The sequence below is a fragment of the Adiantum capillus-veneris genome, chromosome 13 (assembly GCF_014529385.1).
Source record: "Adiantum capillus-veneris isolate H3 chromosome 13, ASM1452938v2, whole genome shotgun sequence".
In the NCBI taxonomy this organism is placed as follows: Eukaryota; Viridiplantae; Streptophyta; class Polypodiopsida; order Polypodiales; family Pteridaceae; genus Adiantum; species Adiantum capillus-veneris.
Window position 1 is genome coordinate 112,545,289 of NC_140943.1, and position 12,142 is coordinate 112,557,430.

Consider the following 12,142-nt stretch of genomic DNA (forward strand, 5'->3'; position numbering starts at 1 on the left):
CAGTTACATGTGCCTGTACTTGTGTTACACTTCCCTTCTTTGGCAAATCGATCTCCATGGGTGCTCTTTGAGCAAAGAGGCCAACATATGCTGCTCGCACTTGCCCCACCAATGACAAGATCTTTGAGTCACTATATGATGAAATGCCCTCTTCAATGTTGTGCAAGAGTGCTTTTAGCTCGTCAATGCATTGGGTCAAAACTTGTGTTGGAGGAGGCCCTTGCCCATCTGCATCTCGTGTGGGCTCTACATCAATGGTAGTATCCTCAAACTATTCAGGATCGTGCTCCATGACTAGCTCTCGGGCTGTGTCAATGATGGGTAGAATATGGCTAATATGAGAAAAGAAGTCCCTTAAGATGAGTCGCATTCCATACAAATGCTTGCACTTGCTAAACCAATCTAGGCAGTCACAATATGCCAACTGTATACTAGCTTGATACCATGTCCCTGTGGATGACATGCTCAAGACCTTAAATAAGAGTGTAGCTTCATCGATAACTTGAATCGTCGATGGGTCATTTGCATATCTCCTTAAGATTTCTTCACCTCGTGCAAGTCTTGTGGTTTGCAACCGATCATTTCCATAAACGTTGTGCTTTCCAGAGTCAACTACACAAAATATACAGTGATCAGCTTTAGAAGCAATCCAGACACAGATAAATCCGGGCAACCATATAAACCTATACCATACTATAAACCTAGGTACAAATGCAAGTCTTCATGAAAACGAATAATCCTACTAGGCAGTCATAGAAAAACCCATTGCCTTTGCTTTGATTAATATGAAAAGAAAATATTATACCAATCTCTTGCTTCTGACAAAAGAACTCGATAGCAGTGCCACCATTCGTGTCTCGGTGTTGGAGTCACCCACCAGGGCAATAGATCCAAGGATGATCGATTGATCCTTGCATCTAGAAGTGTGTATTTCACATACTGCCATAGTCTCTTGACCAAATTGGTAGTGTCCACATGCCCATGTGGAAATAAACGACCGTATTTTGGCCACATTTTTCGCCAGATGCATGTCTTTGCGGCCCAACCATTGCAGATATACCTTACAATATTAGGGTGGCCTTCACATTCTATCAACAACTGGGCATACCGAGCCTCGAAGTTGTCCTCTGTACCACATTGCATTATATTTCCATTGATGCAAATAGGGTTTCACGCATCTGCTTAGGAGCCTGCAAAAAAAGTGGGCAGGCATATCAAGAAACATATACGAGATAATCTATAGTTCACCCATATCAGCCCAGGCACACACAGATAAGCTCTCACACACAGAAAAACCAAGGCACTGATAGATAAACCCAGGCACTGACAGATAAACCCAAGCACTGGCAGATAAACCCAGACACTGACAGATAAACCTAGGCCCCAAGAAATAAATCCAGGCATTGACAGATAAACCCAGTCATTTATAGATAAACCCAGGCCCTACCAAAAAAACCCACGCACTAACAAATAAACCTAGGCACTAATAGATAAACCCAAGCACTAACAGATAAACCTCTGACACGCAGATAAACCCAGGTACACATATACAAAACCATATTACAAACCTGTGGAAGCAAGTGCTCCACCCATGCTTTCTTGGTATGGAACCAACATAGCAAGACAGTACATGCAACTTGTTGAGTTGTCCCATCTTTGTCCACCTCCCAACAAGATTGATCAGCATGAACAACTTTATTGATGGCCAATAATGAAGTCATACACTTGTCAATCACCAATGCTCGAGGGTGAATGTTGTTCATTCTGTGGAACACAAGCCTTAGTGTCACTTGCAAAGCAATGCTTTCTTGAGATGTTCCTACATCATGTGTGCACAACATAAACCACAAGGGTAAACCAATTCCATTTTGATTTGGCAATACGCCTTCATAGAGTGGCATCCCAAAAACATTTGTTTTGAATTGGGAGTCTATTGCCTAAGCATTATTTGTTGAGAAACGCAAGCACATGCAGAGTATCCAATCATCGTGAATAATGAGTATGAATGGCCTTTCCATCTCATCGAAGGCATCCGGGTTGTAGGGTTGACAATAGAGAACTTTGTTTTGCTCTTTTAATTTTAGAGCCTCCTGGTACATAGAAGACCAGTCATCATCGCTTCCTAGCCTCCCTAAACAAAAGCAATCAATTAAACTCAAGTCTTAAATGAATCTGATAGATAAACCCAGTCAATATGACAAATAAACCCAGGCAAAATAATAAATAAACCCAGGCACTACCCCAAAATAAACCCAGGCACCATGACAGATAAGCCCATACAAACCTATGATTATCCTAGCAAGGAGACATTCAGGGCTTTATTTACCTTCGGATTGGAGCTGATAAGCCATCATTTGAATTTCCTTTGGTATCATGAGAATCTATGTGACACTTGCTCTATTGGCAATGCCATATTGAAGTGGAATAGCTCCTTGGCGACACTCATCTTTGCGACATGGCGACATGTTCCAACGTCAAAAAAATCTTCCATGCATTGTTTCCTCACAGTAGGATGCACCGGCAAGTGATAAAGATCCTCACATGATCCGGGCACATGACCTTTGTGCCCAACATGAACCCTTAATCCTTACACTTTCCTTTATATCATAGACGCATTGAATGACGATAGTAAACGGGCATCCACACTTCTTTGATGTGCGCAGTCTTCGATGATCGTGGCCCTTTCTACATGCCTCCCCATTGCGATGACACACAAGTTGAATGAAGCCCCTCGATGACGATGACTGCCGCTCTACCAATCTAGCCTTGTGCTTGATGGCAATAGCGTTGATCACATTTTGAATTTCATCCATCGGTGCTGTATGTTCCTCAACACCACCTTCATCCTTGCCAGGACTCTTTTGTCTGTCTTGTAAACCCGGGAAATTTTCTGTGGAAGTGGTGTCATGGCTGTCCAATTCCCCCAACCCGGGCAACGATGCACAAACACACAAGTCCAAAAACTCCTTCACATAAGCAAGTGGGATTCCATCCTCTCTAATACTTGTGCACCATGTACATGCAATGGATGCCATCGTTGCCCGCAAGCATAAATGGTCGTTTGAGTGGCATGCGGAAACAATGCTTTCCCAATCTTCTATACATGCAATCAACTTTCCATTCCCAATAACAAGACGCGAAGATCCACCTTGGTCAACCATTACGTGGAGTAAATCCCTCATTCTTGCCCATTTTTTCAAGTCTAGCACACCTCGTTTGTCATGGGCTTTGAGAGCACTTATGGTAATCGTTTGGCCACTTTCGATAGAAGCTATCATAAGCCCGTATGTTTGTCTATCAAAAGCAAAGTACCTAGTTGATGCAAAAGCAAATGCATCCAAACACCCACTTTGATGCTCTTCAAAGAACTCTTCCACATCATCCATATCACTTGAGTTTCCATCCGAAGCGCCAACCGCCCCCCCCTTGGACTCGTTCCAAGAACCATCAAGCTCCCCAAAGCTCTCATTGCCTTGTAGTTGCAAAAGCAACCCATTCAGATCCCACCCCCAAGGCCCCCCAACCGCTGCCCCTCCACTGGCGGAGGCGTGCATCTTCATCAACACAAAACACCCGCCTGTGCCCCCTGTTCAAAAGCCTGGGTTTACCCCCACCCCTACACCTGCTCTGTTGCACGACCTTCCCCAATTCAAATATGAAACTGGCCCGCCACTCCATCACCCCACCTTGCATGAAGCAATCCCTTTCGACGCCCTAATTGACAATCATTGTCCGCACACGGAAAGCCGCCCCGGCCACCCACCTACCCCTTTATCCACGTGGCACCTCGTCGCCTGAGGCCACGTCACCCAACCGATGCCACTTCGTCTCGCCATTCGTCGCCCGGGTTTACCTCCTACCCCGAGCCCGGCCCCGCCACACGGATGATCCAGATCGTCTCGCCGACCACGCCCCAGTTTCACGCCGTCGATCCCATGAACGAGCTTCTTAAATGTGCATGTGTATATAGTCCTGAGGCTCACCCCCTTCCCTCCTCATGTGTGCGTGAGAAGATCCCATCAATGTCACTTCTCTCCAATCTAACAAATTACCTCCTCTCGTAAGAAAAAGGACAACATCCATCTCTCTCTCTCTCTCTCTCTCTCTCTCTCTCACACACACACACACACACACACACACACACACACACACACACACACACAATGTTCGAGAAAAGTAGGTTACAATGTTCGAGAAAAGTAGGTTTCAAATTAACCTTGAACTTGTTCAAAATTCAAGACAATTGATCCAAAGGCGAGCAAAAAGAAAAATTTCCATTTGAATTTTGCAGGTATATAATATAAATATGGAAAAACAGTTATTTGATTTGCAAAATTTTCAATTACGAATTGACTTAAAGGGATATTTTTATTTTTGGGATAAAGGTTTTTCTCAAATCTACTCTCTTTAAGGCTCATCATATTAAATTTCGATTCTTCTTTTTCATTGAGCTTACAGGGTAGAGGGATCGTAGAGAGACATTTAAAATGTAGGGGCATTAGAATTAAATTCAAATATTAGTGCTGCAATCTTTTGTTACAAGAGTAGAGTAATGATTTTGCAAGAAATTCACATTAAAAATAGGCGCTTAGGGTATGCTCTCACACAGAAGGGGTAATAGTTATGAGTTATAGAGGGCCTCCACGGGGGAGGAGGTAAATCGTACGATTAGAGTAACAAGATTTATTGTGATAAGCTAAACTCACACACACACACACACAAACACACACCAAAAGAAGAGTGGGTAACATGCCCATTTCGAATTGCACTCTTTTGAGGTGCAAGTAGGATAGAGGGAGGGAGGGGTGATTCTTAAAGATTACCCCCCCTCCGTGTGGGCATTATCTTATCTCCTCCCTCCTCCATTAACTGAATCTCAAAAGGGTGCAGTTTGAATTGGGTCTCTTACTCCCTCACCTCCTTTTATGTGTGCATGAGAAGATGTCCCATCAATGTCAATTCCCTTCAATCTAGCAATTTACCTCCTTCTTGAAAGAAAAAGGACAAAATCAAACTCTCTCTCTCTCTCTCTCTCTCTCTCTCTCTCTCTCTCTCTCTCTCTCTCTCGGTCGCACACACACACGCACACACAATGTTTGGGAAAAGTAGTTTTTAGATCAACCTTGAACCGGTTCAAAATCAAGATAGTTGATCAAGAGGAGAGAAAAAAAAAATTCTATCTGGATTTTGCAAGTATATAATATAAATCAAGAGTGCACGGTGCGTGCAAAATGAGAGGGAGAAGAAGAGCAGACACAGATTGTTGGTGTAACTTTTAGAGAAGATTGGAATTTGCCTCACTACTCCTTGTTGTTCTATATGATCAAAATAATAAATAAGTTAAGTATGGTCAGTGTGATGGGTGTCTGGCCAGCTGGCCTAAACCCTAACAATCTCCCACTTGAAAGCCAATGTGGCCCAAGTGGCCTATGTATGTACAACCTGTACAATCGTGAAGCATCCAAAAATGTGCAAACCACTATGAGGATAGCCTCTTTGTGAGAGCATCTGCACGGTTGTCATCCATATGAACATTGACTAGCTCAATGCGCTTGCTAGCCAATATGTCTCATATCACATGATAACGGATTTCTATGTGTTTTGACTTCGAGTGAAACATGGGGTTCTTTGCTAATGGGATTTCATTTTGACTATCACAATGCAACATTGGAGTCTGAGTAATGCCAAGATCTCTCACTAGCAAAGCTAACCACACAACTTCCTTGCTAGCATCGAAACTGCTACATACTCCGCCTCTATGGTGGAAGATGACATACAATTTTGGAGAATGATCTCCATGACATAGCTGCTCCAGGCTATAGGAAGACATAGCTAGATGTGGATCTTTGACTTTTCACACAACTCACAGAATCCACATCTATGTAACTCACAATGGATGCATCACTATTCTCAAAGCTTAAGCACTTGTATGTTGCACCTCTCAAATATCTCAAAATGTGGTTCACCACGTCCAAGTTTCTTTCTACCAAGATTTTCCATACATCTGCTAACCACTCTCACTGCAAAAGCAATGTCCTATCTTGCGGCTACCATGGCATACATAAGACTGCCAACTATTGAAGAATATGGCACCTTGACCATTTTTGCTTTCTCAACATCAAATTTTGGAGCACCATTCTTGCTAATTTTTTCATATTCCTGCATTGGTGTACTCAATGTAGCCTTTCCCCCCTACATATTAAAATGTTGCAAGACCTTGTGGATATACTTTTCGTGTGACAACTCCAATATTCTACATTTTTTGTCCCTCTTGATAGACATACCAAGAAAATGACTTGCATCTTCCAAATTCTTCATAGCAAACTGTGTGCTAAGTGACTTCTTCAACATGAAAATCTCATCTTTGGACTCTCAACGAGCATATCATCAACATAAAGTATTAGAATAAAAAGTGAAACATCATTCAACTTCCTGGTATGCGAAGCACTGATCTTCCTGGCATACAAGCAATGATCTTCTTTGCTCCTTACATAACCTTGGGAGTGCATATACTTGTCAAACTTCATGTACCATTCACCTTGAGCCCTGCTTTAGTCTATACAATGTGTAGACATACTCATCAAGATCCCCATGTAAGAAAGCCATCTTTACGTCCATTTGGCTCCATGTGAAAAGCTATGTTGATAAAGTAGATTTCTTCATCTCTCCACTCAAGCATGAAGATGTTATCCTAGGGACACCTTTCTTTGATCAAATGATTGCTACTATGAATTTTCCAAAGAGAAAAGTCCTCTTTTTCTATCAAGGCAAGGATGTTGCACTTAATGTTAATAGTGCAGGCAACACTATACCTCTTGTACAGACTCAAAATTTAGACAAAGTAATGAAAAGATTTCTTTCTTGTTACATGGTTTTTTTCAAGCAGTCTAAGAAAGATGCATGTGTTCCTAATGAAGTTAAGAATGAAACTAAAGAGGAATTAGAACTTTCTAGTTTCCTAAATGAGTTTCAAGATGTATGCACGGATGACATTCCCAGCGAGCTACCTCCCAAAAGGGGACAAGATTATCATTCCATAGAACTTCTACCTGGTAGCTCACCTCCTAATAAGACTCCTTATGGAGTCTCACCATCTCACCAAGGGGAGATTATGAGGCAAGTGAGCAAGCTTGTGGAAAAAGGGATAGTTATGCTAGTTCATCTCCATTTTTTTCATCCATTCTAAGATGGCACTTATAGAATGTGTGTGGACTATCAAGTGCTAAATCTTGGATAACCATAAAGAATAGATTTCTTGTTTGCAAGATAGAAGATCTATTTGATAAGCTACAAGGGTCTACCTACTTTAGTAGAATACATCTCAAAAATGGCTATAATTAGATAAGGACAGTGTATAAAGATATTCATAAGACAACCTTTTGAACAACTTTTGGCCTATATGAATTCTCGGTACTCCCTTTTTGGACTTACCAATGTGCGGCTAGCTTTAATTGAATGATGAAAAGGCTCTTTAGACCTCATCAAAGCTTCATAGGAGTGTTCTTTGATGACATTATCATCTTTTAGCTATATTCTACTTCTTTCTTTGTCTAGTTCATTGATGATCTAATCTTACATACAAGAAGTCTACTTATCTAGAAAAATAGGGTCAATTAGAAAAAGATAGGTGGTGGCCAGTGGTGGCAAGATATGTACCAAAAAATCATGTGCGACGGGTTTGTTGAGTATTGGGGAGAACCTAGGATAGTTAGCATACCATGGCACAATTTTGGCCTATCGGATGTATTTTTGGGACTGAAAAGAGGAATTTTCATGTGAGGCCATGTTTTCGAGGAAAATTTGGCAAAATCTGGTGACAAATGCATTTAAAAACCGCGTTGGGAGGGTGTGCGGTCTCGAGGACCCCAAAGAGTGGCATGTGCGCCACAGTGCACAAATGGTCCCTTTGACCTTGGAAATGTGGCCTCTCATGGAAATTTCCCCTTTCCAATCATTTTTTGGCCACCATCCAACCAAGATATTACGGTGAAAGGGAATATTCCGACGAGCCCGGTCTCGAGCAAAGCTCAGACTGGGTATGAATTTTTGGTTTTCCAGCGAGTGATTTCTCTCACACATGATGGTTTCTCCTTGTGATAGGGGCTTTAAAAATGTCCACTTCTAGAATAACAATTATAAGGTTTCTTGATGGTAGTTATTTTTTTCAATTCAAAATCTATGAGCTTATCCCGTAGGTTGTACGGACATTGCTTTGTTAGTTTTGGATCAATCTGGAGTGAGTTTATGGCCACATGTCAAACTTGATGCTTTCTTTGCGCATTACCATGTCCTTTTCTAATGCCATGGGCATCAAATGATGTTTCTTGAAGATCTAAATAAGGTACATTGTGTATAACCTCCATCTAGAAGCTTCTTGTGCAATAGTCAAAACTCAATTCTAACACTTTGCCAAAAAAGATATTTTTACCTATAGACCCCCTTGAACCCTAAGTCAAATGGTCATATGAGCTTGTGGAAGTTTTCTATATGTTATGCATGGCCCTTTTCAATTTTGGTTCAATTTGGTGTACCGAGCCAGTTGCTATGGTCAATTTTGCACCCATCTATCCCGAAGAGTCCCTACTGACCTAGGATTTTTCTTAGCTTTTGTCAAAGTTTGAGACTGAGTATTGATTTTTCGTTTTCAAATTAGTGATTTTGGTTTTCTGACGAGTAATTTTTCTCCTACACGATGGTTCTTCCTCATAAAAAGGGTCTTACAATTGTGCTTTTGTAGAATAAAAAGTATAAGGGTAAATCATGCTCCATATTTAACATATTTCCATGTTCATCTTTAAGGGGACAAAGTGTCAAATCGTAGGAATTTTCACTAAATCATAATGTAGGTCATATATTTTTTAAGTTGGCTCTAAATTCATTTTGAGGTATGTAGTGGAGTTGTAAAGCTTCTACAATGTATCAATAACAATTGATGGAATTCAATACTCATTTAAGCTCATCCCTGAATTACAACTTAGTGCATAACTTCTATTTTTGAAAAAAAACATTTTTTTGGGTCCTTTGAAATCAAATATGAGTCTTATCTTTTTTTTAACATATTTAAACTATATTGTCATGTATATTTCATATTGTATAGAAAAGTTATTGTCAAGCTACCAAAATCAATCATAACTTAAGTGGCCTAAGCCATGAAATTGATCCAATGCAATTTTTTTAACATATGGCTTAAGGTCTACCACTAACTTGGTCCAACAAACTTTTATACATACATCCTAAGACTAGTGTTAATAGACCCCACCATTCTAGCCTTTGACTACTAAATATTAATTAAGTTTTAAGCACTTTCTTAAACTATCAATTAAATAGGTCATCCTATACCGCAATCTTTCTGATTTTTGTAAAGGTTGATTGCACTATTAGTAGAAACTACTTGTTTCATGTCCACAATTTAGATGTAGATGCTTTATATACCAATACAAATAATGAGCTTTCCTTTGTTTTATGGTGCCTTGTGCCCATCATTTCACTAGCCACTATTCAAATAGCCAGCTATGTACAAGAACATGTCAACTACAAGAGTTCCTGGCGATTGACCTGCATCTCACCATACATTTTTTGTGGGGCTTAGAAAAAGGGGGAAACAGAATACATTGTATTAATCAAGCACATGAGCCCACTAGCTTGGCATATGAGTTGTCTACATAAGTGTTCTATAAATGGGAAATAGAGCTAGACTCTCAAGTCTGTCTCTCAACACCGTGATGAAGGGATCCTCCCTTTTTGTGCTATTGCTCCACCTTTTTGGCCCCTTTGTCTTGCCTTTCATTTGCCGCACCTTTCTTTGTTATAACTTGAGCAAAAAAATTCAATTGATTCTTGGTTGCTGTGTTTTGGTTCCACACTAAGTCAATGTTCATCTTTCTTGCAAACTGACCACTAAGTGATTGGTTATATCTCCCCAGGGTTTGAATATTCAAATATTGCAGGAATGAAATTGCACATTATTCGGTTTTGAAATACGCCTTTTGCAAATCAAACATGAACATAAAGTTGTATAGTTTAAAAAAATTTAAATACAATGTGAGTGTCTTAAATCCTCAACACTTTATCTCTTCCAAAAGCACTCACTAGCAACTTACAAATGGTTGTTTTGGAAATACTAGTACTATTTTTCAATGTTGTTGAATATATAAAATCTACTAAAGAAGAGATAATTAATAAACAATACTTCTAATTTCAAAACAAAATCAAGCCATTCATGGAAAAAATACAGTAACCACACATGATTTGCAGAAACAAGAACTTACCTAAGGACCCTTTGCCAACATTGAAAGTGTGTGACCCTTGATAAGCCATAAATACACCCCTTGCATTTCACTGCATTAGCACCATGTACAATAGATCTCTACTCCATTGTAATCCTTTGGTACCTATGAGCAAGTACACTCCTTTGGTGTCTAGTTTCGGGGGAGAGAGAGAGAGAGAGAGAGAGAGAGAGAGAGAGAGAGAGAGAGAGAGAGAGAGAGAAGACCTTTCACTAGCTATGGAAAGAGATCTCAAAAGGGATAGGGAGCTAGAGTTGGAAAGTTGGTGGTGCAGGTTATGGAACTTGAAAGAGATCCAACCTTGGAAAGAGAGTGAAAATGGGTTAGGGAACCTTGATGAATGAAGGAGATATTGGAGCTATGGAGAAAGAGGTTGCAAATCTAGAAGGAGATGTTGGAGCTATGAAGAAAGAGGTTGCAAATCTAGAAGGAGATGTTGGAGGAGATATTGGAGCTATGGAGAAAGAGGTTGCAAATCTAAAAGGAGATGTTGGAGCTATGGAGGAAGGGGTTGCAGATCTTGAAGGAGATGTTGGAGCTATGAATGAAGGAGATATTGGAGCTATGGAAAAAGAGGTTGCAAATCTAGAAGGAGATGTTGGAGCTATGGAGGAAGGGGTTGTAGATCTTCAAGGACATGTTGGAGCTATGAAGAAAGAGGTTGCAAATCTAGAAGGAGATGTTGGATTTGTGGAGAAATAGGTTGAAAATTTAGATGGAGATGTTGTGGCTATGGAGAAAGAGGTTGCAGATGTAGAAGGAGATGTTATAGCTATGGAGGAAGAGGTTGAAAATCTAGAAGGAGATATTACAGAGTTAAAATGATGTGTGGTAGACCACTTTACAAAAAGATGCCCTAGCATGAGAGTAGGAGAGACAGAGAGAGAGAAAGAGAGAGAGAGAGAGAGTGGGGATAAATATTGCAGATCTGTAGTTTTTAGTAGTAGCAGATGAGGAGAGAGAAAAGATCTTGGGTCACTTTTGGAGAGAGAGAAAGAAGAAGAGAGGAAAGATAAAGTGGGAATAAGAGAGGGAAACTTTTAATATTTGAAAATTGAAAAAGTACTTTTTGGGGGGAGAGTAAATCCAATCAAATCTAGTAAAATTTGCATATATTCTTCAAGAAAAAAAGAAAAATTAATTTTACATATGCATGCCTAGGCTATCTACCCCACCATTCTAGCCTTTGGTCAAGCTTGATTAAGTTTTAAGTATTTTCTTGATGTGCTAAATAAAGAGGCCCTCCTATACCTTACTCTCTTTCCAATGTCTTCAAGTAATAGTTCAAGTTTTGAGAGACAATAAGCTGGACATTATTCAAAAGAAAAGTGAGTTTTTCTTAAAAGAGATTTAGTATTTAGGTCATATTATTGCTCAAGCAGGGTGCGAATGGACCCTGCAAAGTTGGAGATAAGAAGAATGGTCTATACCAACGAATCTACACAAATGAAGAAGCTTTATAGGAATTTGTGCATACTATAGATGCTTCATAGAAAAATTCTCATTCATAGCAAACGCATTGTATGATTTGACTAAAAAGAATGTTAAATTTGTATGGACTACAAAAGAGAATAAAGCTTTTGAAAAGTTAAAGGCAAAGCTTGCCTCTCAACCTGTGCTAATACTACCAGACCTTTCAAAGCCTTTTGAGGTCCAGTGTGATGCTTGTGGACAATAGCTTGGAGTTGTTTTTCTTCAAGTAGGGCATGCCATAGCATACAAAAGTAGGAGATTCAATGACCAAGAAAAGAACCTAGGCATATATGAAACAAGATGGTTATCTTCTCTATGGAAATAGACTATGCGTTACATATAATCTACGTAAAAAGGTTATGTACAAATCTAAACACTCTCTG

The 12,142-nt window shown here is 40.0% G+C and overlaps 1 protein-coding gene and 1 pseudogene across 1 annotated transcript; one reads left to right on the top strand and one right to left on the bottom strand.

The window, feature by feature from the left end:
- Positions 1-271: 271 nt before the first annotated feature.
- LOC147444669 (uncharacterized) lies at positions 272-3,693 on the bottom strand. Its single transcript, XM_086528133.1, has 5 exons — positions 2,573-3,693; positions 1,969-2,131; positions 1,569-1,764; positions 1,329-1,443; positions 272-612 (listed from the first exon to the last, which is right to left on the bottom strand). The coding sequence occupies exons 1-5, from the start codon at positions 3,558-3,560 to the stop codon at positions 272-274; spliced, it is 1,803 nt and encodes a 600-aa protein (XP_086384259.1). The 5' UTR covers positions 3,561-3,693.
- A 6,953-nt stretch (positions 3,694-10,646) lies between these two features.
- LOC147444670 (uncharacterized) lies at positions 10,647-11,111 on the top strand (annotated as a pseudogene).
- Positions 11,112-12,142: the final 1,031 nt, after the last annotated feature.